The sequence below is a fragment of the Diplotaxodon limnothrissa genome, linkage group LG7 (assembly GCF_057381915.1).
Source record: "Diplotaxodon limnothrissa isolate DT_005_m linkage group LG7, D_limnothrissa_male_GT1.1, whole genome shotgun sequence".
Lineage (NCBI taxonomy): Eukaryota > Metazoa > Chordata > Actinopteri > Cichliformes > Cichlidae > Diplotaxodon > Diplotaxodon limnothrissa.
In genome coordinates this window covers 67,189,331-67,217,240 of record NC_140602.1, presented here as the reverse complement: position 1 = coordinate 67,217,240, position 27,910 = coordinate 67,189,331, and the positions used below count along the sequence as shown (strand labels likewise).

Genomic DNA, 27,910 nt, shown 5'->3' with positions numbered 1-27,910 from the left:
TGTATTGAGCCAGGAAAGATACAAAAGAAGATGGTGTCTTCGTATCAAAGGGAAAAAGGAGAAAACAAATGAAAATATCAGAGAAGAAGTGGTGGAACTTCTAGGAAGGATTGCTCCGGACCTAAAGATGAAGATGGAAGAAGCAGTTGATGTTGTCCACAGAGTGGGAAGAGCGGTGGAGAATAAGCATCGACAAATCATTATTCTGTTTGTGAGACGTGCCGTGAGTGATGACATCTGGAGGCGAACAAAGACTTCTCCCGTGTGCAAAGAAGAAGGCATCCGCTTTGCTGAAGACCTGACCCCAGAGGACGGGAGATCCAGACAAGCGTTGTGGCCAAAAATCGACCAGGCTCGGTAGGAAGGCAAGGCTGCAGGCTTCAGGGGCCCTTTTGGTTTCATAGAAGGCAAACGTATCAGGGTAGAGACTCCAGGTACGGGCTGACATCTGACTATACGAAAGGAATGTACAGTGGAACATTTCGGATGATGGGACTTTTACCTCAAGATTTTCCTACTCCATCTCCTAAACTTCCTCTTTAAAGCTGTTCATGTGTTCCGTGTTCCAACTAAAAACTAATATTTCTTTTTTTTTCCTTTAACACAAGGGGACTTAAAGACTCAATTAAGCGCAAAGCTGTTTTTCTGTTCTGCAAGGGGCAACAGGCAAATTGTTTTTTTCTCCAGGAAACTCATTCTGAGGAATCTGATGTGAAATTTTGGTCACAACAATGGGGAGATAAAAAATTTTTTAGTCATGGTACAAACAGGTCGGCTGGGGTTGCTATTTGTTTCAACAGATGTCCTGGAAGGTTTTTGTGCAACATGGCAGACAAAAATGGACATTGGGTTGCCTGTGTGTTAAATACTGATAATACTCTGATTATTTTTGGTTAATGTTTATGGATACAACAATGATCAAGAGAATAAGAACCTGCTGCATCAAATTTCTACAGTTATAAAGGAACTTTATACCAAATTCCCTACTGATTATATAGTAGTTGGAGGTGATTTCAATGTGACTCCTGATGAATGGTTGGATAGATGGCCTTCAAAGTTTTCAAGAGAACATAAAAACCCAATATTTGAAAAATTAATAGATGTATGGAGAGTGTTAAACGAAGATGTAAAACAATTCACCTGGCACAAACCTAATGTTCAAAGCAGGTCACGTATTGATTATTGGTTGGTATCCAACTCAATTTTACAATATGTTAAGGAAACAGTCATCTCTAACAGTCCCTTAAGTGACCATTGCGCCTTTATTCTGAGACTACAAAGCAAAGACCAAAACAACACATTTAAGGATTATTGGAAATTTAATTGTCAGATGCTGAGAAATGAGGAGTATTGTAATTCTATTAAAAAATTAATTTTAGATATCCAGAATGATGAAGCCATCAATACACCGATACTCAAATGGGAATATCTTAAATTTAGAATCAGAAAAACCTCAATTGCATTCGGTAAAAAGTTAAACAGACAAAGAAAAGAAGAGGAATCAAATGTAGTAAAAGAACTTATGAATCTGTATGGCAAATTGAATTGGACTGAGGAAGAAAAAGGAAAAATTAATAATTTACAATCTAAATTGGACGAAATGTACCTTTATAGAGCCAAGGCTGCTTATTTGCAATCCAAAGCAAAGTGGATAGAAGAGGGTGAAAAGAACACTGCCTATTTTTGCAATCTAGAAAAACATAGACAAGAATATAACTCAATATGTAACCTAATAATCGACGGAGAGGAATGTACAGACCCTAAACGCATTTCAAATGAAGTATTTACTTTTTACAGTAACCTTTATAAGTCTTCATACTCAGAACAAAATGTCACCTCCTTCTTTGACAAAATAAGATAAGATAAGATAACCTTTATTAGTCCCACACGTGGGAAATTTGTTTTGTCACAGCAGGAAGTGGACAGTGCAAAAGTTATGACGCAAAAATTAGAATACAATAAGAATAAATACAGTACACAACTGTACAGAATAGAATAAAATAATATACTATATACAGTAGAATAAAATAGAATAAAAATATACAATAAGATAAAAATAGAATACGAATGCTATATACAACTGAGTAAAAATACAACGATGCCAGAAAGGATTATTGCACTTAGTGTTATTGCACATGTGTGGATGTGTGTGTTTGTTCAGTTAAAGTCTTTGTTGTGGAGTCTGACAGCAGTGGGGAGGAAAGACCTGCGAAATCTCTCCGTCCCACACCGTGGGTGCCGCAGTCTCCCACTGAAGGAGCTGCTCAGTGCTGTCACAGTCTGCTGCATGGGGTGGGAGACGTTGTCCAACAGGGATGACAGCTTAGCCGCCATTCTACTGTCACTCACCACCTCCACTGGGTCCAGAGGGCATCCTAGAACAGAGCTGGCCCTTCGGATCACCCTGTTCAGTCTCTTCCTGTCCCCAGCAGAGATGCTGCCGCCCCAGCAGACCACACCATAAAAGATAGCAGAAGCCACCACAGAGTCATAGAAGGTCTTCAGGAGTGGGCCCTCCACGCCAAACGACCTGAGTCTCCGCAGCAGGTACAGTAATCAGTAAATCAGTAATTGGATTCCAGTAATTGATGATAATTTTAGAGAAATTTGTGATGAAGACCTGACTATAGAAGAATTTGATTTTGCTATTAAGAGCATGGCATCTGACCGTTCACCGAGACCAGATGGTATAACAACTAATTTCTATAAGCACGTTTGGGAAGACCGAAAATTACTATTATTCAGTGCGATAAATGAATGTATAAATCAAAAGGAGCTTATGACAACAATGAAACAGGGAGTTATAAAATGAATTCCAAAACCGGGGAAAGATAAGAAAAAACTAAGTAATCTAAGACCTATAACACTTTTAAATACAGACTACAAAGTTTTTACAAAAGTTTTAGCAACAAGACTAAAAACAGGTATTTCTGAAATAATTAGCCCAACACAATCAGGATTTCTCAAAGGACGGTTGATCCAAAATAATATCCGCTTGGTTTTGGACCTCATTGATTACAATTACCTAATTAAGGATAATGGTTTTATGTTGTTCTTGGACTTCCATAAAGCATTTGATTCTATTGAACACACTTTTATTATTAAGACATTTAAACATTTTGGGTTTGGTGATGCATTTCTGGATATGGTCACTATGTTGTATACTGATATTAATAGTTGTGTTTCTCTTTTAGAAGGCACATGTCCCAGGTTCAGGGTGGAGAGAGGTATCAGGCAGGGCTGCAGCATCTCACCTCTTTTATTCATTGTAGCCACTGAATTACTTGCTACAGTGGGGCAAAAAAGTATTTAGTCAGCCACCGATTGTGCAAGTTCCCCCACCTAAAATGATGACAGAGGTCAGTAATTTGCACCAGAGGTACACGTCAACTGTGAGAGACAGAATGTGAAAAAAAAATCCATGAATCCACATGGTAGGATTTGTAAAGAATTTATTCGTAAATCAGGGTGGCAAATAAGTATTTGGTCAATAACAACAATACAACTCAATACTTTGTAACATAACCTTTGTTGGCAATAACAGAGGTCAAACGTTTACTATAGGTCTTTACCAGGTTTGCACACACAGTAGCTGGTATTTTGGCCCATTCCTCCATGCAGATCTTCTCGAGAGCAGTGATGTTTTGGGGCTGTCGCCGAGCAACATGGACTTTCAACTCCCGCCACAGATTTTCTATGGGGTTGAGGTCTGGAGACTGGCTAGGCCACTCCAGGACTTTCAAATGCTTCTTACGGAGCCACTCCTTTGTTGCCCGGGCGGTGTGTTTTGGATCATTGTCATGTTGGAAGACCCAGCCGCGTTTCATCTTCAAAGTTCTCACTGATGGAAGGAGGTTTTGGCTCAAAATCTCACAATACATGGCCCCATTCATTCTGTCCTTAACACGGATCAGTCGTCCTGTCCCCTTGGCAGAAAAACAGCCCCATAGCATGATGTTTCCACCCCCATGCTTCACAGTAGGTATGGTGTTCTTGGGATGCAACTCAGTATTCTTCTTCCTCCAAACACGACGAGTTGAGTTTATACCAAAAAGTTCTACTTTGGATTCATCTGACCACATGACATTCTCCCAATCCTCTCCCATGTGCTTTCTGGCAAACTTCAGACGGGCCTGGACATGCACTGGCTTCAGCAGAGGAACACGTCTGGCACTGCGGGATTTGATTCCCTGCCGTTGTAGTGTGTTACTGATGGTGACCTTTGTTACTTTGGTCCCAGCTCTCTGCAGGTCATTCACCAGGTCCCCCCGTGTGGTTCTGGGATCTTTGCTCACCGTTCTCATGATCATTTTGACCCAACGGGATGAGATCTTGCGTGGAGCCCCAGATCGAGGGAGATTATCAGTGGTCTTGTATGTCTTCCATTTTCTGATGATTGCTCCCACAGTTGATTTTTTTCACACCAAGCTGCTTGCCTATTGTAGATTCACTCTTCCCAGTCTGGTGCAGGTCTACAATACTTTTCCTGGTGTCCTTCGAAAGCTCTTTGGTCTTGGCCATGGCGGAGTTTGGAGTCTGACTGTTTGAGGCTGTGGACAGGTGTCTTTTATACAAATGATGAGTTCAAACAGGTGCCATTCATACAGGTAACGAGTGGGGGACAGAAAAGCTTCTTACAGAAGACGTTACAGGTCTGTGAGAGCCAGAGATTTTCCTTGTTTGAGGTGACCAAATACTTATTTTCCACCCTGATTTACGAATAAATTCTTTACAAATCCTACCATGTGGATTCATGGATTTTTTTTTCACATTCTGTCTCTCACAGTTGAAGTGTACCTCTGGTGCAAATTACTGACCTCTGTCATCATTTTAAGTGGGGGAACTTGCACAATCGGTGGCTGACTAAATACTTTTTTGCCCCACTGTATTACTGTCATAAACTCAAACATCAAAGGATTAGACATAAATAATCACAAATTAATAATAAGTCAGCTTGCCGATGATACAACAGTCTTTCTAAAAAATAAAGAACAAATTCCACTGGCCTTAGATACAATAAAGATCTTTTCTGATGCTTCTGGACTACGCCTGAACCTGGACAAATGTGAACTCATGAGTATCCACAATTGTTCTCACTCTCTTTGTATGATATACCTGTCAAAAATGAAATCAAATATATCTTGGAATCTGGATAACTAAATGCATGGCTGATAGTGAAGAAAAGAATATTCAGAATACAATTGACAAATGCAAAAAAACTCTAAACCATTGGCTACAGAGAGATTTAACGTTGTTCGGCAGGATAATGTTGACCAAGGTTGAATCTTTGTCCAGATTAATCTATCCAGCTTATTCCCTAGCCATCCCACCAAGAATTATAAAAGACATCAATAAGGTGAATTTTAATTTCATATGGAAAAATAAACATCATTATGTTAGTAACAGGGACTTGATAAAAGATTATGAAGAGGGGGGTTTAAAAGCAATCGATTTTGAAATAATGAATGGCATTTTAAAGATTAATTGGCTACGATCTTTCTTGAAAAATGATAATGAGATCTGGTTCTTGATACCATCTCTTATTTTCAACAAAGTTGGGGGGATCCAATTCCTTTTAGTATGTGATTTTGAAATTTCTAAACTACCGTACCCATAAAACTTTCCAAATTTCATCAACAAGTTTTGTTAAATTGGAAATTAATGTTTAAACATAACTTCAGTCCCCACAATGTTCCACTGTGGAATAATAGGGTGATATTGAATCGGGGGAAATCTATGTTTGTGGAAGAATGGATGACTAAACAAATTTGGTCTGTGACACATATAATGGATGAAAATGGAGATATACTTGAATTAAACAGGCTTAATGAGAAATATGACATGAGTTGCTCGTTCGAGCTCTATAAAAAGGTTTCACAGAATATCCCAACAGTCCTTGTAAATACGGTAAAGATCAATTTTTCAAATATACAGACTCCAAATTTGCATAAAGTTAAACTAGATGGTCTTGACTTGGTTAATGGAAAATGCAATAATCAGTTTTTGAGGAGGTATTTGGTTAACACCTTATATCCAGGTAGGACAAAACATTCACTCGTCTTTAAAGATTATAACAAATCTGAGATCTCGTTGATCAGAACCAAATATTTAACATTTCCAATTCCCCCCAAATTTAAAGAAGTCCATTTTAGAACTACAAAAAATATTTACCCCTCCAATGAATTTATGAGAGACAGATTTAAATTTGTGTTAGACAACTGTTATATTTGTAAAACAACTTCGGAAACAACAGAGCACATGTTCTATGGATGTGTGACAATCCAGAATTTATGGAAATCTCTCCATGTCCTAATATTGTCCCAGTATGGATATATTGATTTTTGGTCTTTTCAAAATATTCAAATTGGAGTAATCCTTAAGGACAAAAATAGTGAGTTTTTAGTTAACAATCTCATTATTATAACAAAGTATTACATACATAAATGCCGATATGCTAAATCCCCCCCTTCATGGCCTGCTCTTAAAAACGACCTCTCCCTGTTCCGTAAATCTCTTAAGCTAATAAATAAGCCCCAAGCAATCAAATTGCATAGATTTTTAGAAGAGTTTGATTTTTCTTAGCCCCTTATTTAAGTTATGTGTCTTGTTTATGGAACCTCACTTTTAGAGATTTTATGATCCCCCTTGTCTTCTTTATTTCTGTTCCTTGTTTTTCATTCTTTTTTTATTCTTATTTATTTTTGTATTGGTTATTCATCTTTTTATATTATTATTATGTAGATGTGTGAATATGGATGTGTATGTATGCATGTGTATATGCATATATATGTATATATGTGTGTGTATGTATGTTTACTTTCAGTTATTGTCGATTTCATTGTGGTGTATAGGAGATGTGATTCTGTTCTGATTGATTTAATATGTCGCTTGTCTCTTTGAGATTGTCATTGTTATTGTTCTAAATAAAGTTCATAAAATAAAAAAAATTATTGAACGCGAAAAAAAAAAAAAAAGATTCTAAGTGTGACCGACTGCCTCTGCCGTGGGCAAAAGATGACTTAGACTTAGTTCCTCCTACGCCGGGCGGCGCATCGGGCAGCTAGTGATCTCCGTCGATGTCGGTCAGCAGCGACTGCTTCAGCTTCGTCCCGGGCAATGTCGACAGTTCTCAGATCGTCCATGAATGTTCGACGCCATGTGGTCTTTGGTCGGTGTTGTGGCCATTTTTGTTGAATGTTTATAGAATGCAATTTGTATTCATTTTTTGTTTTTTTCCTTGAAGGTGTAAGAATATACTGACCTTAATTTGTAATTAATTTTATTGGATAAGCATTCGAAAAGTGATTGGTTTATTAGTTTATGGACCCTCCCATTAATTAAGAGATTAAGAGCACCCGGGAGGGGTGTGGTAAAGAGGTTTTTTGTTTTGTTTGCCAAATGTCAGATGGGAAGACGGGAGGGTTAAAAAATGATTTTTTGAACACTTTTGAAATTGTTAAAACAAATTAAGTTAACTTTCGTTTAAGTTTAAGTTTTAAGAAGTTATTTGGCTGATTTCTGTTTGTATTTTTTTCCCGAAATAAACGGCATATGATTTTTAAACAATGGAGTCAGAAGTGCGTAGCAAAACAAACCTCCCGTTGCCACCCACGGCCTTTCCTCGGATTTTTTTGTTTGGAAAGTAAAAGGCCGCGACATTTAAGTCAAAAAATCATTGTGACTCGCTTGGATGTCAACTTGGAAGATGGGAAAACTTGCAAGAATTGGACTTGGAAGATTGGATCTTCGCAGAATGGACTGAAAAAAAATGACGCAAAGTTCGTGAGTAAATGCGAAACTTTGTTTGGATCAACCGAGATGCTGAGCTGCAACATGAAACATTTGTATTAAACAATTATCTTTTGGACCTTGTGAAACGAATTTTCTGGTTAAAATGGAGGAACAAGAAAGAGAGCTTTTTAATTTAATTAAAAAACGCAGAGCGAAGCTTGGCGTTCTGACAAGAAAACGAAATGACATTAATGCTCTCATTGATGCTGGAGAATCAAAAGCCTCCATAGATGAACACATGAGAACATTTAATGATTATTTGGGAGAGTTTATGGACTTACAGACTTCAGTTCAAAAATTGCTGAACGATGATGAAAAAGAAACAGATCACAGCGATTGGTATGAACCTAAGCTGATCAGTTTTAAAGACTTTCTGCATGAAATCGACACTTGGATAAATGCAGACCCTGATCCACAAAAGGATGAAGTTGTAGCCTCTAATGTTGGATCAAAGGTAGCATCTCATGACAGTGACATTGCGCCGCATGATAGTGTCTCACAAGTAGCGCAAGAAGCGAGCGACATGATTTCTGAACGAGTTGCTAAACCTGGCAGCAAGGGCTCTAGTAAAGCGCCCAGTAATGTTACTGCAGCCTTAACTTTAAGGAGTAAAAGCTCGCGTGCGGCTTCAATTGCGCTGATGGAAGCGGAAGTGGAAAGAGCCGCTTTAAAAGCGGAGGTGGACGCACTGCAAGAAAAACATGCACTCGAACTGGAAGAAGTTCAATTAAAAGCAAGAAAAGAAGCATTGGCTCTAAGAACTAAGTTGATTAAGGCTGATGCAAAAAGGCAAATTCTCACCTCTGCTCAGGATCGGCAGAGCCTTGCATCCAGGGCTGAGGTTGAATCAGAAGGCGGGATTACAGCGCCTTCTGGAACATCTACTGAGTTCATACCTGCTGCTACAGCTCGAAAGGCCACAAGACCAAAGAAAACCCCTTTAGTTCATTCTCCTTTGCCAATGCCCCTAGAGACACATGCGCCTGCTGGGGTCAAACCAGAAGGGGAGAGCCCAAGGCCAATCTCTTCACAGGTTGATATTCACAGCAGTGCCCTAATGGAGATTATGACAAAGCAAAATGAAATTACTCAGATGCTTGTAAACCAACAGAGGTTGTCACTGCTTCCAGCTATGGACATTCCTGTTTTTGGTGGTGATCCTTTACGTTTTAGATCCTTTCTTAAGGCTTTTGAACAAGGAATAGAGACTAAAACTGATAATATGCAGGATAGGCTTTATTATTTAGAACAGTTTACTACAGGACAGCCCAGAATTTTAGTGAGAAGTTGTATGCACATGAGTCCACAGACAGCTTACGTTGAGGCAAAAAGGCAGCTTGAGTGGAACTTTGGTAACAGAGCAAAGATAACGTCTGCATTTATAGACAAGGCTCTTAACTGGTCAGTTTTAAAGTCTGACGATGCTTCAGCATTACGTGCTTACACATTCTTTCTAAGAAGCTGCTTCAACACAATGGATGAAGCTGGGTTTCTTGATGAGCTGGAAAATTCAACCAATATGAGGATTCTTGTTTCAAAGTTGCCTTTTAGACTTCGTGATAAATGGCGACTAATAATCGTTGATATAACAGAAACGTGCGATCGCAGAGCAGGGTTTAAAGATCTTCTTGATTTTCTTGAAAAGCAAACAAGAGCTGCATTAGATCCTGTTTTTGGAGAGAGTCAAAACACAAAAGAAAAGATAGCTTCAAAACCATCAAAGACACCGCTTAAAACTAAAAGCAGTAGCTTTGCTACTTCTGTAGCTGTAGTTTCAGAACAGATCAATGACAAACTCAAACCGGAACGGATTCAGATAAGCCATGAAGATAAAGGGTTAGACCAAACTCGGTGCTTGTTTTGTGACCAAACTCATTTTTTGGACGTATGTGACTTATTCAAACTAAAAGCCAACAAAGAAAAGGTGACATTCCTTAAGAGTAAAGGTTTATGCTTTGGTTGCTTACAGAGAGGCCACATGAGTAAAACTTGTCCACATCGTTTGACGTGCCACACCTGTAACAAAACTCACCCTACTGTTCTCCACATAGACTCAAATGAACGGCAGTGGCAAGCAGCTAAAGCTGAATGCAAGGAATCATCAGTCTCAAATGCTCTTGTTTCTTTGAACTTTGGTAGCCATACTGGGGCCGGGGCTAATGAATGTGCCTTGTCAGTTGTTCCAGTAAAAGTGAAGTTGGAAAATGGGACGAAGGTTGTGGAGACGTACGCCTTTCTTGATCCCGGCAGCTCTGCAACCTTTTGCACTGAGGCGTTGATGATGCAGTTAAATGCATCTGGAAAGAAAGTGGAAATCATGTTAAAGACTATGGGTCAGGAAAGGCCAGTAAGTAGCTATAAACTTTTTGGTATGGAAGTAGCTGCTTTGAAACAGAATGAGTATTTGAGGTTGCCTGATGTGTACACTCAAAAGTTTATTCCTGTCACTAAAGAAAATATCCCTAAAGAAGAAAACTTAAGAAAATGGCCTTACTTAAAGGAGGTTAAGTTGACACCGATAAATGCTGGCATTGGGCTGCTTATTGGTGTAAATTCTCCCAAAGCGCTGGAACCTTGGAGAATCATTAACAGTGAGGGTAATGGACCCTATGCTGTGCTAACTCGTCTCGGTTGGGTTGTCAATGGGCCACTCAATCAGGGTAGTGAAAAGGATGAGCATGATGCTAGTTTTGTCCAGGTAAACCGCATTTCTATAAGTAGTTTAGAGGAAATGCTGGTTAAGCAGTATAATCAAGATTTTGTGGAGAACCAGTGTAATGAGCGTGCAGAAATGTCTGTAGAAGATAAACAGTTCATGAACATAATGTTAGAGTCAGCTGTACTTAAGGATGGCCATTATTACTTGAAATTACCCTTTCGTAAACCTGAAGTAAGAATGCCAAACAACAAACAGGTGGCTCAGCAGAGGGCGCAATATCTGCTAAAACGGTTTCAGAAGGATCAGTTATTCTTTGAAGAATACAAAGAATTCATGCACAATGTTAGTATGGAGGGACATTCAGAAATCATACCACAAGAACAGTTGAAGAATGAGTAAGGAAAGGTGTGGTATATACCTCATCATGGGGTCTACCACCCCCGCAAGAAAACACTGCGTGTTGTGTATGATTGTGCTTCAACATTTTCTGGAACATCACTGAACAAAGAGCTATTACAAGGCCCAGATCTGACTAGCACTTTATTAGGTGTGCTGATTCGCTTTCGGCAGGGTCCAATAGCACTTATGACAGACATTAAAGGGATGTTTCATCAGGTCAGAGTAGCTGAGGAACACGTAAACTTTTTGCGTTTTCTCTGGTGGCCCGATGGTGACATCACAAAACAGCTGGTGGAACATAGAATGCTAGTCCACATTTTTGGTGCAGTATCCTCCCCCAGCTGTGCCACCTATGCACTACTAAAGACTGCTAATGACAACCAACATCTGTACCCAGAGGAGGTTATACATACAATCAGGCATAGTTTTTATGTAGATGACTGTCTTAAATCTGCTCAGTCTGTTGAGCAGGCCATCTCACGTTATCAGCAGCTTACTGAGGTGTGTGCCAAGGGGGGATTTAAGCTCAATAAGTGGGTATGTAGTGATCGCTCTGTCCTCTGTCAGATCCCGGAAGAAAATAGAGCCACAGGTGTAAAGATGCTGGACCTTAGTCGGGATCAGCTACCCACAGAAAGAGCTCTCGGTGTGCAATGGGATATTGAACGTGATGTTTTCACATTCAGTATTGTGAACAAGAACAAACCACTTACAAGACGTGGTATTCTGTCCAATGTCAGCTCCATTTATGACCCTTTGGGTTTCTTAGCTCCAGTCATTCTGCCTGCAAAACAAATTCTGCAACATCTATGTAAACTGAGGTTTGGCTGGGATGAGACAATACCAGCAGAAATGTCACAAACTTGGCAAAAATGGGTTGAGGATTTAGTTCTTCTTAACAAGTTTAGTATTAGTAGATGTGTCACACCCAAAGGATTTGGGGAGATAGAAAGTGCACAGCTGCATCACTTTTGTGATGCCAGTGAAACTGGATATGGTACCGTATCATATCTTAGGCTATCTAATGGCAAGCAGGAAGTGTGTGTTTCCTTTATTATTGGTAAAGCAAGGGTGGCGCCGTTAAAACAAGTCACCATCCCACGTCTTGAGCTGGCTGCTGCAGTTTTAGCTGTGCGCTTAGACAAAATGCTATCAGTTGAACTTAATCTTAATCTGAGTGAGTCAGTCTTTTGGTCTGACAGCACAACTGTGCTACAGTACATTGCAAACACAACCACACGGTTCAAAACGTATGTAGCTAATAGAGTTTCCACCATTCATGCTTTGACAAAAGTTGAGCAGTGGAGGTACATCAGTTCAAAGCTGAATCCAGCTGATGCAGCCACAAGAGGAATGACAGTTGGCTGTTTCCTGAAATCAGCCACCTGGATCAGTGGTCCAGAATTTCTCAGTAAACCTGTTGGTCACTGGCCCGTAGGCATGAATTGTGTATCTGTCCATTTGGAAGCTGACCCAGAAATAAAAGGGGAGGGCCTGATGTGTGCAGCTGTGCTGAAAGAAGATGTGTGTCCCACTACTAAGCTGCTGTTGTACTTCTCCAGCTGGACAAAATTAAAAAGGTGTGTGGCATGGATCCTGAAAGTAAAAGAAAAACTTAAACTGCAAACAAGGAAAAGACAGAAGTTGCTGGGCACGCACTGTGGAAGTCAAATATGTGTTAAGCAAGAGGATAAATGGAACACTCTGCTCAAAACTGAGGATTTGTCCAAGGCTGAGGAAGCTATAGTGAGCTTTGTGCAGAGAAAACATTTTGCTGATTAAACTGACTGCCCTAAACTCTGGCACTGTAAGGAAGTCAAGTCATCTGTATAAGCTTGATCCTGTAGTTGCTAATGGTGTCTTGAGAGTGGGTGGAAGACTGAGCAAAGCGGATTTACCTGAGGAAACAAAACATCCTGCAATTTTGCCAAAAGAAAGCAATGTTTCAAAGCTTATTCTTCAGCATATTCACGAAAAGATTGGTCACAGAGGAAGAAATCACATGCTTTCAACCCTTCGCCGTCAATACTGGATCCCTCATGCTAATTCAGCAGCTAGAAAATTAATCAAAGACTGTATAGTGTGTCAAAGACAACGGCAAAAGCCAGGTGAGCAGAAAATGTCGGATCTTCCTATTGACAGAATCTCAGCTGATCTTCCACCATTTACTTATGTTGGTGTTGATTATTTTGGACCAATAGAAGTAAAGAGAGGCAGGAGTCTTGTTAAGAGATATGGAGTTCTCTTCACATGCCTAACCTGTCGTGCAGTCCACCTTGAGGTGGCACATTCTCTTGATACAGGCTCCTGCATTAATGCCATCAGGAGATTCATCTGCCGCAGAGGACAGGTCAAAGAAATCCGGTCAGACAATGGAACCAACTTTGTCAGCTCAAATCGTGAGTTAAAACAAGCTATGTTAGAGCTGAACCAAAGTAAAATCCAAAAAGGTTTAGCACAGGATGGCATAAAGTGGACCTTTAACCCGCCCTATGGGGCCCATCATGGTGGAGTATGGGAGCGCTTGGTGCAAGAAATAAAGAGAATATTATACTCTATCACAAACCAGCAAGTACTAGATGATGAAACCTTGCATACAGTTTTTTGTGAAGTGGAGGCTATACTGAATGACCGCCCAATCACACCTTCTTCTGACGATCCTAATGATGTAGAAGCTCTTACTCCAAATCACTTGCTCCAGTTAAAAGGCAAACCTGTGCTGCCACCAGGTTTATTTAAAAAAGAGGATCTGTATCTGCGAAGACGATGGAAACAAGCCCAGTATATTGCGGATCTATTCTGGAAAAGGTGGGTGAAAGAATACCTTCCTATGTTGCAGGAACGACAGAAATGGAACAAGATTCATAGGAACTTTTGCATTGGTGATGTTGTGCTTGTTGTTGATGGAGCTGCACCAAGAAATTCTTGGCCCATTGGCCGCATCACTGAAACCATGGCCGATGCACACGGAGTAGTTCGCCGTGTTAGAGTTAAGACACGAACAAATGAGCTGGAGAGGCCAATCAACAAAATATGTCTCCTGGTGGAGGCCATCTAGAGGAAACAATGAATGTTTGCCTCCAACTGAGCCAAGTTCTGGAACCTCTGGCTCTACATTTACACTGACACTCACTTTGCCCTACACTCCATTATACAACATACACCTTTTTTGAATACACACAAAGCAAACAACATGAACATCGGCCTTGCTTTCGCTTGCCAGTGCGTGGACGGCACTGGCAAGAACTCTGCCATTGCTGGTGTTGTGCCAAAAAGTGATTCCCTGCCAGAAACTGATTGCCGTCCGCGGGAGCGCGCAGCTGCTTAAAGCTGCAGCGCCCGGATTACTTGCGTTGCCAGCTACTTCCGTGCAACTGATATAACGTGGGGGGAAAAAACCCAAACACATTTATGCCTTTGTTATTAGGCAAAGGTATGCATTTATGGAGCTTTAACGTTTCTTGTAACCGAATTATGAAGCTTATCAGAAGGTTGCTTTCAGTGTGTAGCGCAGTCACGAATGACTACATGCATCACGATGGAATAATTAATGCCTACAGGTTTAGTATGTCTACTCTCGTTGTTCATATTTGTTATAAGACTGTCGAATAGTAGTTAAAACAAGAAAGACCTATTGTGCCAGTATCACCATGATTCTTTCTTGTTTGTTCAGAATAACGACTGAGAACATGGCATTTTAGCGCTACCAAAAAGTGATTGTGGCCTATAACTTGTCACTGAAACAATATTTCGGCTTCAAACTTGTTGGATATATTCCAGAAGGGTTACATGTGATATATTATATCCCAAAAACTCTCCAAGAACTGCTGAATAACTTGTACAGGAACAATAAAACTGATAATATGCCATTTTCAAGCTGCCAAAAAGTGATTGTGGACTATAACTTGTCACTGAAACAATATTTCTGCTTCAAACTTGTTGGGTATCATCCAAAAGGATGATATGTGGCACATCATATCCCAAACAGCCTCTAAGAAATGCTGAATAACTTTTAAAGGATCATTAATACCCATAATATGCCATTTTCAGCCTGCCAAAAAGTGATTGCCACCTATATCTTGTCACTGAAACAATGTTTCTGCTTCAAAATTTTTGGATATCATCCAGAAGGGTTACATGTGACATATTATATCCCAAACACTCTCCAAGAACTGCTGAATAACTTTTAAAGGAACATTAACATTGATAATATGCCATTTTCAAGCTGCCAAAAAGTGATTGTGGACTATAACTTGTCACTGAAACAATATTTCTGCTTCAAACTTTTAACAAAATACTCGTGTTACCTTGTTTTGTCTAATTCATACTGGCTGCAAGATTTACCCACGGTGGTACCACAGGAGCTGTGCCAAGAAGCCCCGCAAGACCAAAAAAAACCCCATTTGTTTGTGAAGCATGCTGGTCAGAGGGTCGCTGTCAATGTTTCAATGTTTTTGAAATGTTTCTTGTTTTGTATCGTCGTCTCCTATAATATTTATTGGTTGTTTATTAATTCATTAATTTATGTTCGTGTTGCTGTGTGTTTCTGTGTTGTTCACAACATTAGAGTTCAGCTTTGATTGCAATTTGTTTGTAGGATGATTCAATTATTTTGTGTTTCCTAACATGTTAGCATAGTTACTGTATGCAAAGAATTAATATATATGTTGTTCCATGGTTTACTGGTGTTGAGCTTCCGCTATACCCCCTATTTCTGGTCTATTTGTTAGTTTATTTTAACTGGTGGTTTCTTCTTTAATTAGATGTAATTATTTGTTTTTGGTTTTCGTTTCAATTAATAAGTGCTGTATTGGAATGACATTTTTATTACCGTTTATTTTGTCTTTCCTATTACTTGGTGTTCCTAATGTGTTTAAGCAGATCTCCTCCCACCTGTTTCCATTTGGCCATTATCCTTTTTTTGTATTATTTTTGAATTACAACATTTTTGAAATTTGACATTTTATGCACAGGTTGAAAATGACATATTATCGGTATTAATGTTCTTTTAAAAGTTATTCAGCAGCTCTTGGAGAGTTTTTGGGATATAATATATCACATGTAACCCTTCTGGATGATATCCAACAAGTTTGAAGCCGAAATATTGTTTCAGTGACAAGTTATAGGCCACAATCACTTTTTGGTAGCGCTAAAATGCCATGTTCTCAGTCGTTATTCTGAATAAACAAGAAAGAATCATGGTGATACTGGCACAATAGGTCTTTATTGTTTTAACTACTATTCGACAGTCTTATAACAAATATGAACAACGAGAGTAGACATACTAAACCTGTAGGCATTAATTATTCCATCGTGATGCGTGTAGTCATTCGTGACTGCGCTACACACTGAAAGCAACCTTCTGATAAGCTTCATAATTCGGTTACAAGAAACGTTAAAGCTCCATAAATGCATACCTTTGCCTAATAACAAAGGCATAAATGTGTTTGGGTGTTTTTTTTCCCCCCCACGTTATATCAGTTGCACGGAAGTAGCTGGCAACGCAAGTAATCCGGGCGCTGCAGCTTTAAGCAGCTGCGCGCGCTCCCGCGGATGGCAATCAGTTTCTGGCAGACAAGGAGGGTTGGGCGTGGGGCTAGCAACCCCACCCTTTAAAAACTCCAACTGCTACGGAAACAGCAAGTGAATCTCATTATCGACTGAATCAGGGCGAAGATGATCGGCAACCCTTAATGACGGCAGTGGAGAAAAGCCCTTGGGTCGTCCACTGCCCGATGCGTCGACCAATTTTCGACCCAAAAGAAACTACTCGTTATGGAATATGGAATGTACGGACTCTGTACCAAACAGGTAAATTGGCCCAGCTTCTATATGAATTTGGGCAAAAGATGACAGTCAATAAAAATCTAAATGATAATTTCTTAATACAATGATCCAAAAATGAAGGATTAAACAGTCCAGTGTCCCACTTGAGTACAAAATAAAACACACAGTCCAAGGCCAGAGCCAGCTATCCCACAAGCCAGTTGCACTTCACATGTTGACCACTTTAACAGGAATCAGCAGTTGTCTTCCAGGACCCACCACCCTGTAAGTAGAAGGCCAGTAATCACTCCGGCCTCAGCAACTCAACTCTGCCTTTAGGCTGCAGCATGTAGTAGGATAACAGAGTAACAAACTATCCATCATAAACATATCAGGTCATCCTAGATTTGGTCATATTACATACCTGCACAGAGAGACAAAATATCACAGCAGTGTTTGTAGTGTGGGCTATAAGTAGATTAGAGTATCAATGTAATCAAATACACTTAACTTCAGTTGGTCCAACCTCATCACAGCAAATGTGACACACAAAACCACTGCCAAACCAGTACAACTTCACACAATAAACATGGAGATGAATTAACACAGGCAACACTAGTCCACCATGTTACACTTACCATGCACTGGCCATTTCCTCCTGTGCACTTATAAAGCAGCTGTTAGTATGCTTTAGCTCTCCATTTAGAGTGTTGGATGATGATGTTGAACAGCTTTAAGCTCAACCCCCAAAAGGTTGATTCTGTTCATCTGGTTGTAGCGTTTTCAGTGGGAGAAACGTTTCGTCACTCATCCAAGTGATTTCTTCAGGTTTCCCTAACCTTATAAACAGTACATTGCATAATGACCGAAGGCACCTAAAGATAGTTCCAGCCGATCCAGGAGAAAAGGGCAACCGCTGCCTAAGCGAAAACTCTTAGTCATCCTGTATCTGAACAGGATGACTACCTGAACATCTCAACTGTTCAGGTGTTTCGGAACAGTTGAGATGCATTTGAGTCTCTGTAGCTTTTAAACCCCAAAACACGCTGCGGCAAAAACCGGTCCTCCTCAAGGATCGGGTCCCCCGACACAGTAATATAGTGGAGGATTGCCAGGATTTGTACATCGGGGAAACCAAACAACCTCTGGTGAAGCAGATGGCACCCAGTCAGGCCAGGACTCTGCAGTCTATTTACACCTGCAGGCCAGTGGACACTCTTTCAAAGATGAGGATGTACACATCCTGGACAGGGAGGAACGCTGGTTTGAGCGCAGAGTCAAGGAGGCCATTTACGTGAAAAGGGAAAGACCATCTCTGAATCGAGGAGGGGGCCTAAGGGTACATCTTTCGCCATCTTACAATGCTGTGATTGCAACCGTTCCCCAACTCTCTGTGAATGGTAGTGGTTGTTGACCAATAGTCATGAGAATTTGCATTTTAATGATCATCATAATTATGATGAAGGAACTGACCTCCCAGCCCATTGTTCCTTCAGTGGGCTGGTTTCAGTCATTATGCAAATGTACTGTTTATAAGATTGAAACCTGTAGTCAGCTGAGACTGAAGAAGTCACCTGGATGAGTGACGAAATATTTCTCCCACTGAAAATGCTGCGTCCAGATGAACAGAATCAACTTTGGGGGTTCTGTTTACGTTTGTTAGCCACTTGGATATGATAGTAAACAGTAGACAGACAGTAGACACTGATGTGGCTGATTGAATCTTTTGGACTGTGTTCAGCATAATTAGCCATTAATTGGAAGAGGTGTATTGTTGATTTGTCAGCTATTCTCAATGTATGATGAATTATAATGGGTGTTTGTTATCTATTTGTATACTCACTATGGAGAGAGAGTGTGTATTATTGTCATGGTGTGGTGTGTGAGAGTAAGGAAGCAAGATGCAGACAAAAGACTGTGATGCGAGTGAGCGTTTATTTACAGAATGTGAGACTATTAACAAAGTGAGGGCCACAACGGAAACTAAGAAAACAAACTGCAGTGGGTGAGCTAGCATCAGAGGGAGGGTTCGCCCAGCGCATCAAAAAGGCCAGGACCGCCCCTGACTGTATATTTATTTTTTGTTGCCCTAACTTAGTCATCGTAAGTAAGCCTTATTTAGTTTTTCAAGGCAACGAGTTTAAGTTCTGGGAACTAATTAGATTTGACAGCGCTGGTGCTCAGTTTGGCTTATACCTTTAGTAGTATTGTGAAAATTAACTATATACCAGGTTTTTATTATTGTGAGCTCAAATACAGAAATTTGCAGGAGTGCTGGACTTTTTTAAAAAATTTAACAAGCTAATTATAATAAATGATAAATTGTTTATTGTATCTGTTACAAACAGAATTGTTTTGTATTGACTAGAATTTGGATTTTTGTTTTATTATGGTTTTAATGGTTTTATTATGGTGATATGTTCACCTTTATGGACTAAATTTAGTTTGGTTTGTGGTTGTGGCTCACATCTTTGACACAGAGAACAAGAACACATGGATTTAAATGCAGACTCAGACGAGTGACACAAGTTTCAATGATTTTTATTGTAAGTAAAAGATGGCACAGAGCCAGAGGATCCAGTCCAGCACACACACCAGGAAGGAACTGAGAAGGAGACAAGAATCCAAATTAAGGACACTAGGAGAGTTTCCTTCTACAGAGAGGTGATGTAATCCTGATTTACTGCTTCTGGAGTGTAAAACATCGTGCAGGATGGAGGAGAAACCGATGTTTGAGCACACTGCTGGTTGTTGAGAGCAGGTGTGTTGACTGAACTCCACCAACTGATGGAGCTGTGCTCACTGGACTGGAGAATCCTGCCACTCACTAACACACAAACCAACAGGAGGAGGCAGCAAGACAGAGAACAAAGATGAGATTTTTCTGTTCCAAGCTACAAGATATTGTTACAGTTTATAACTCATCAACCCACCTTTGGTGTGAGCAGCCTCGGCCATTAATGATCAGCGCATCAGCTCTGCTGCCTCGTAGGAGTCCTCGTTGAACACCTCCAGTCTCAGCTCCAGATTCAGCCACAGATCCACGTGAGCCCCTCGGCACGCTACAGTCACCAGGCTGTTTGCTCTCAGAGTTCAGCTCCCCTGGATTACTGACTACCTGACAGGCGGCAAACTGCAGTCTACGGCTGTTACTCTGGACGTATATAAATATCTATTAAATTATATATCTTATGATATATAATTTAAAAAAATTTTTTTTTAAGTATTTACTTTTTCATTCACTTTGAATGAATTAAGTTAATTTTAATTTATAATCCATTCCAACCTATTATATTATGTAATAAAATTCTTTTTTTTTTTTTTTTTTTTTTTTTTTAATATTCATGCTTAATATGCCTCCCAATCTAAATGATTCAGAGGAATATGGCAAAGCTTTAAAGGACTATTGTTCCCACAAGAGGACTTCAGATTTTGGTAAATAACTTCAACTACCGCAACATTAAAATCCTTGGTTATTTGTTTTATAACATTTGATTTGGCACAGTCATTCACAAGTGCTGACCAATCGTCTAAAAGACTGTGTCTACATTCATTTTGGATCTTTTGGGGAAATACGAAAGAATAAATTGTGTTTTCACCACATTGTAAATGTGTTTCACGTGAACAAAAGGAAATTTTTGCCAGTGTTTTCAGCACAGACACGTAAAATTCAATTTTCTTACGGCAGCTGTGTTTTTCTTCTTTTTTAATAAGTTTCCTGATATTTTGGAAGATTTTACTGTTGACCGTGAAAGACTTCAATTTGAAGGGATTGCTCTTGCATTTGTCAGTACTTTCATGAAAAACGCTCTTTGGATCCAACATGTTGGTATATGAGCAGGTAATATTTTGAAAAAAGTCTTGACCACTCAATCCCCAAAATTGTGTGAATCCTACAGTTGTTGAAATTCCATATTCTCTGTGCCAAGAATACGCTTCTTTACTGAGTACAGACATACAGTTCAGGCAAGGACTATTGAGCGTATAAACCAGAATGCTCTCCACAAAGGTTCCAAGCTGTTGCAAAATAATTTCAACCTCTTGACATAAAAGTGGCTCAGTATGTGTGTCATTTTCATAATCTACCTCAAATTCCGGTGAAACAAAGACGGTCTTACTGCGTTTCATGAAAAAAATGGCCAATGCATATTGTTTACGTTCATGCATCTGCAGATAATCTTTGAGGGAATCAAAAAATTTATTTGCATCGACACTTGGAATTTTGTCTGCCTCTCTCTGCATTTCTTTGATTTGATGATAACAGTCCTCTTTCTTTTTCTTTTTAAATCCTCGAATCAAATCACAGTTTTTCTTAAACAGTTCAATGTTTTGCTCGAATTCCAAACGGCAAGAACTGAGTTCATTGCGTTTCAAATTTGGTAAACCGTTTAAGTGTGGCATTTGAAGTTTTGTCAGTATCTCCGAATAATCATTACAGGTTTCAAATTTAGGTAAAAAAATGATCTGATGACCGGATATGTTGAGAATGTTTGAAGTAAGAGGATTCACGGAGTCTGGGTGTGCATGAGATCTTTTTGGTTTCTTGATAGTTATATACTGATCTGGGAATGAGTCTTTCCTTTTGGTCGAGTGATCGCCTTTGGTTTTGGAAACAAAAGAAGCCGTTTGTTTATTATAGCGATTTTTAAAGAAGATAATCTTTCTGATGTTAAATTGGCATTTACACGATAATATCTTTGTTTTTTTGCTATTAAACATCCTGCTTTCTTTTGGTTTATTTAAGTCATATTCTTTGTGTTTCAAGCTCGATTTTATTTTCTGGAGCCAGTGTGCTCTTCTTTTCACTAAAGAAAGAGAGGAAAAAAGGCACAATTTGTGAATTTACAGCTGTTAAAGTCGTGTTATTTAAAAAACGTGGCTGGTCCAAATTACAAATAAGATATTCTGTTTGGCATCTCACAGTAAATAAAAACACAATCCAATGATATTAAACTGAAAAACAAAATCTATTTTTACTATGTTTGTACTATTACAAAACAAAGCTTCTCATTGGACAAGAAAAAAACAAGTTGCTTGAGTGCAGACACAATTTGCTGGAGTCAAATTCAAAATAAGATTTGGCTTAATTTTCAAAATAATTTGTCTCTCTATGTAATTAAATGTTGCTCACAACTTCAAAATGTAAAAACAAAATGATTCTGGTCCCACAGAGACACTTTCAGTGTCAGGGGTTCGGTTTCTCTGCTCTCTGTGTCTGGTGTTTTGCCCCGGGTCCTTGGGCTCGTCTCTCATCCCGCCTTTGATTGTGCGCACCTGTGAGGCTCCACCTGTTCCTGACCACCTGGCTGATAAGACCACTATTAAGCTGAGGTTGAATCCTGTCTTCGCTGGATCGTTGAACTGCAACCCTGACTATCGTTTCTCTGTGTTTGTGTGACATCGTCCCTCGTTGTGCTTTGCCTGACCTCCCAGTATCTCTGTGCACAGGTTTTGGACCCCACCAGTGGTGTGGTTGAGAGCACTGTAAATATTGGACAGGTTGGACCCCCTTGGACCACTAACTCCCTGGCACATTTGCTCACTCACTGTAAACGAACTGAACTGCCAAACCGAGTCTGCGACTGAGTCGCCTGTCTCTTTCTACGTGACATTCAGAAGCAGTTTGTTAACCAGAACCTGTGATATATATTATATATAAAACTAGGGCTGCATGTAACATGTAAATCATGTAATAATACGTTCCACTAGAACACCCAAACACCCAGAAAAACTTTGACTTTACGGTTGTTTTTTAAAATAGTACACTACATTAGATTTTTCACTTCCAACCCACCTTTGGTGCGAACAGCCTCGCAGCTGTAACGTGCCAGCTTTCTCATCTTTCTCATTTGCCTTTTCGGCCTGAAAAAAGACAAAGATTTGAGATTATTTTCAACTTGATTTGAGGAAATGCAGTCTATGAAAACAGATCAAAAAGTAAGAAAAAACTTTGTAATTTTATAACAAAGTGTAAAAAATGACTGCAATTCAGGTTATGCAATACTTCTGTTAAACACCTTAAATTAAAGCTAAATGTCTGAACTTCAACCACATCTTGATTGCTTTAATTCACTGTGGTGGTATACAGAGGAAATATTACAAAACTCTCCCAATACCTATGATCCTAACTGCATACTATTTAGAAACAGTTATAGTTAATATCCAAACTGTTATAAGATTCTTGCCTTTTGTGGATCCCAAGGGTACATGCTGAATTGACTTTGAGGTCAAGCAACATCAGTTTCATTAACTTGGTGTTGGTATAGATGGTATACACTGAGATACACGGTTGATTGACTGTGCATTCAGTGGATGCTGATAAGATGTGATGACTTCAACCTGAGAAAAAACAATATTACGTGTTACAATATTACAGTCTTACAGCACTTTGAATGACGCTGAAAGCTGCTAGCCCCATATCATGACAGACACACCTCGTTGTTTTGCATCATTCACTGTTGTCTGCATGTCCAAGCAGGTTACCGCCCTGCAGTTTTACAGAAGTTTCCTGACTCAACTTTCTGTTCCTCTTAAGGTCTTACACAAAAGAAACTGAATGCCGTGAGATGACTTGTTGGGAATATAAATGACGCAGTCATGTTGTGCCATTCATATTCAAAATGTAATGTAGTTTTACCCAAATACTGAGTAGTCCGTACATCTATATGAGAGAGGGTGTCAGGAGCATCCTGAGCTTATTGCATGTTGCTCTTTGTATCATATTTGTATCGAGTTTTTTGGTTTTTCCTTTATTATGATTTATTCCCTGAGGTTTCTCTTGTGTGTTTGTCTCCTCCCCGTGTGTTTGCATTTGTCTCTCGCCCCTCCGTGTGTCTTGTGTCTCCATGTTTTCATCTCTTTTTGCCCGCTCTGTGTCTTAGTCGTGTCACCGTGTTTAGTCTCACCTGTCTTGCCCTGCTCCTCTCCTCGTGTTTCATCTTTTCCCTCCCTGTTCATGCCGGCCGCTGTGTCAAGCCTGTGTGTTTCCTGTTTTATTTTGACAGTCTTGCGTCCCATGTTCAATGTGTTCTGCTTTGCGTCGCTCTGTCTCGTCACCTTTAATTTGTCCCAGCTGTTCCCCCCATGTGTTTCCACTTCCCCGATCACCCTCTTGTGTGTATTTATTGTGTCAGTTTTGCCTTGGTCTTCGTCGGTGTGTTGTGTTCCTCCCGGGAGTTGTCTGTGTTTCTTCCAGTGAATCCCTCCTCGTGTTTCCGTGTTGCCTCCAAGATTTTTCTAGTGTTCCAACTTTTGTGTTTACTTATTTAGTTCTCACAGTTTAGGTGTTTCTCGGTTTAGTTTTTTGTTATTTTGGATTTTTCCTGTCTGAGTTCACATTTTGAAAATCTGCCTAAATAAACAGCTCGCCCTTAGTTAACCACTACCTTGTCTCCTGCGGTCTATGTTTGGGTCCTCGTACAAACCTCACACGATCTGCACTCACCAAGAGATCGTGACAGAGGGACAGAGCTCTGTATTCATATAGACATATAGAGAGATTTATAGATGTATGAAAAACTAACACATTTACATTAATAGTTTGGCTTCTTTTTGTCTAATAGCTTTAACCCTGAGTGTTTTGTGCTGATTCAGCCACGGTTTTTTTTTTTCATCCGACTGTCTGAGCTGCCCCACAAACTCTTATTTGTATCTTTAACCCTTGTGACATTTCTCTAGTAATTATAGTCACAAGAAGGAATAAGTCAGATTATTCCTTCTTGTGACTGGATTATAATTCAAAGAAAAGATTCAAATAAACAAAGAAACTTACCTTCGAGGTAGCAGAGCTGATGCGCTGATCAAAAAGGGCAGTTTTGGGAGGTCGGACAGAATTTATGAGGATTCCTGATCATGTGGTCAGCCTAACTCCTCCCCTCCTTCCTGGTTTTTTCACAACTCTCACAGCTTTCTAAACAGCGCTGTGTGTGTTATGTGATCACTTCTGCTAACCACTGAAGGCGTATCTACTATGTAGGACTTCATTTCAGTAAAAAAAAAAACAGACATTACATGTTTTTAAGCTCTCAGCACTCAAACCAGGAAACCTTAATGTACAACACTCTGACTTTCAGTTTTGTTTCTCTGAAATCACTGTCGTCATTGCAGGAACACTCTGGACGTTCTTAAGTGCTTTGTGGGCAAACTGAAAAGTGTTATATTGCCTTCATAAGGTCTACTTTAGAGCTGGGGTGAGTCAATATTAGTGTACACTCTGCAAAACACCATTGTAATGTTCTGGGTGAACCACAATGAGTCTGAAAAAAAGAGTTTAAATGTTACTTTTAAGCTGCCATCAGCAGGTTTAAACAGAACGCAGCATGACAGTGATGCTCACACACTCTTTGTAGTGTTATAGTTCTGTATAGATCTCGTAAGTAGTTTGACTGAACGACCAGCAGAATTGAGAGCTACGACTGTCAGTTAAGCAAACGAGCTGCAGCTCATGAATTAATATTTTAAAACAAAAGGGCCCCCACTCTGGTGTGAGAGCTCTGTGACCGCTCTTGCAAGTAAAAACTGCAGCGTGTGTGTTTCTACTCTCTGACTCTCAGCTGAAGAAGTGTCTTTAGAATAAATCTCTTGACATCCTTATATACTACAAAGAAGAATCAGCTGCTGAGGAGGATTAATGAATGATGCCAGGGACACGTTGCTGTACTTGGTCTCCATGGTCTCCGGTTCATCAGCTGACAGGAAGTAAAGATGCTCTGTGTGGTGAAGTATCTGGTTCTGTAAAGGTTCTGTAGCACCAGCTGGAAACCTTCGACCAGTTGATATGAGGACAGTGTTGTGCAAAAGTCTTGACCTGCTCCTCATTTCCATCCATCTTCATCCGCTTTATCCGAGGCCGGGTCGCGGGGGCAGCAGCCTAAGCAAAGAGGCCCAGACCTCCCTCTCCCCAGCCACCTCCTCCAGCTTATCCGGGGGAACACCAAGGCGTTCCCAGGCCAGCCGAGAGATATAACCTTTCCAGAGTGTCCTGGGTCTGCCCCGGGCAGACATCCTTGTCAGATGCCCGAACCACCTCAGCTGGCTCCTTTCAATTTTGCCAACCAGCCATTCTTGTAAATTTTTTTAAGTTGTCTTGAATAATAGTTCATCAGGCTTTCTGAAGGTCTTTCAATTGTTTTTAAGTTTTGGGTCATTGGCTGCTTTTTCACTCATTCTCAATCCAGTCCTTTTTCCATTTTCAGATTAATTTGTTTAAGCCACTCAGCATTAAACTTTGAATCATTTAAGCATTCAAAAACTCACCAGATATTATATCTTGATTAGTCCTCAGTGAGAATTATCACCTGAACCAGGAGACAATAATGTACAATACTCTCACTTTCAGTTTTGTTTCTCTGAAATCCCTGACATCATCACGAGAAAAACCTGTGTGGGTGTGCTTTAATGCTTTGCCAGTTATTAGAAGAGATAAAGCTAAATGTGTTCCAAAAGGAAGAAGAAGAATATTTTAACTTGAACTGCAGTGTAGAAAAGTGCAAGAACCTCAAATTTGTAATCAGGCACAGCCGAGTACTTGAACATATCAGTGAGGTTGAATATTTAACCTCAGTTTTAATGGTCTGCTGTAAGTCCATCAAAGCCCATCAAAGAAAGTTTTGCATTCTTCCTGACAGACACCTCAGAGTCTGCCTGACCTTCTCCTCATTCTTCCAGGTAACGACTTCCACAAAGCAGCAGGCTGGAAGAACCGTGGTCAAAGGTTCAGTGGAAGAATCTGACTCATAGGTGAGAGAGTGCATCAGGTTTTGTGTTCTTACAGCATGGTCAATATGACATGTGAAATTAAATATATTAAAGATGAGCCCACCTGGCTTGTCTTGGGTTTAGCTTCTTGGCAAGTGAAGGAACTTGAGGTTCTTACAGTTAGTTCAATCTAGGAAAAGCCTCTCTGCTCCCTCTGGGTGGATCTATTCCTCCAGAGCCACCTTGAGTAGGTTATAGTCACCCACCCAAAGAGGACTTCATACAATTTTCCATCTTTTTTGACAAACATTCAGGCTTTTGTTTTACTATAGATTTTTCATACCCATTCTCTTTGCAATTTTTGCCTTTATGGACTAAATTTAGTTTGGTTTGTGGTTGTGGCTCACATCTTTGACATGGGGAACAAGAACACATGGATTTAAATGCAGACTCAGACAAGCGACAAAAGTTTCAATGATTTTTATTATAAGTAAAAGATGGCACAGAGCCAGAGGATCCAGTCCAGCACACACACCAGGAAGGAACTGAGAAGGACACAAGAATCCAAAATAAGGACACTAGGAACGTTTCCTTCTACAGAGAGGTGATGTAATCCTGATTTACTGCTTCTGGAGTGTAAAACATCGTGCAGGATGGAGGAGAAACCGATGTTTGAGCACACTGCTGGTTGTTGAGAGCAGGTGTGTTGACTGAACTCCACCAGCTGATGGAGCTGTGCTCACTGGACTGGAGAATCCTGCCACTCACTAACACACAAACCAACAGGAGGAGGCAGCAAGACAGAGAACAAAGATGAGATTTTTCTGTTCCAAGCTACAAGATATTGTTACAGTTAATAACTCATCAACTCACCTTTGGTGTGAGCAGCCTCGGCCATTAATGATCAGCGCATCAGCTCTGCTGCCTCGTAGGAGTCCTCGTTGAACACCTCCAGTCTCAGCTCCAGATTCAGCCACAGATCCACGTGAGCCCCTCGGCACGCTACAGTCACCAGGCTGTTTGCTCTCAGAGTTCAGCTCCCCTGGATTACTGACTACCTGACAGGCGGCAAACTGCAGTCTACGGCTGTTACTCTGGACGTATATAAATATCTATTAAATTATATATCTTATGATATATAATTTAATATATGTTTTTAAAAAGGGTTTTATTATTAATTATTAATTAACTCTAGAACAACACCAGGTGATTTTCACCTGAGCAAATATATTTAAATGATTTTGAATATGTTGCGTTTGTCTGAGTGTCATGGGTCCTTGGGTAGCTTCAGCATTGTCTTTGACGTCTTTGAAGGTACAGCCTGCTTTTTTCTCTTTTTTTTCTTTTCTTTTCTTTTCTTTTTTTTTTTTTTTTTTTTACAGCCATGTATGATTTTCACCTGGCAATAGTGATAGAGGGTAAAGCAGGTTTTGGGTGAATTTCACTTAGTTTTTACCCACCAATACAACAAAGTACAATTTTTTGTTTCTCTATCCTGCACCTGTTCGCTTGTCGAGGAGACTGTGCCTTCACCAGAGAAGTTTAAAATTTTCCATTAATTATTTTTTTGTTAAAGAATTTTTTGTTCTCAAATTCAAA

At 39.9% G+C, this 27,910-nt stretch overlaps 1 protein-coding gene across 1 annotated transcript; it reads right to left on the bottom strand.

The window, feature by feature from the left end:
* Positions 1-19,963: 19,963 nt before the first annotated feature.
* LOC146629648 (uncharacterized) lies at positions 19,964-24,433 on the bottom strand. The gene is made up of 4 exons (XM_085357144.1): positions 24,387-24,433; positions 22,801-22,954; positions 22,410-22,477; positions 19,964-21,420 (listed from the first exon to the last, which is right to left on the bottom strand). The coding sequence occupies exons 2-4, from the start codon at positions 22,860-22,862 to the stop codon at positions 19,964-19,966; spliced, it is 1,587 nt and encodes a 528-aa protein (XP_085213270.1). The 5' UTR covers positions 22,863-22,954; positions 24,387-24,433.
* Positions 24,434-27,910: the final 3,477 nt, after the last annotated feature.

Bases quoted from the DNA above. Each gene is read 5' to 3' on its own strand.
- LOC146629648 (XM_085357144.1), bottom strand. From the start codon at position 22,862: ATGAAACTGATGTTGCTTGACCTCAAAGTCAATTCAGCATGTACCCTT. The intron at 22,478-22,800 runs GCAAGAATCTTA...GTCTTTTTTCAG, and splicing joins ACCCTTGGGATCCACAAAAG to GCCGAAAAGGCAAATGAGAA. The intron at 21,421-22,409 runs GTGGGTTGGAAG...CTCTTTCTTTAG, and splicing joins CGAGGCTGTTCGCACCAAAG to TGAAAAGAAGAGCACACTGG.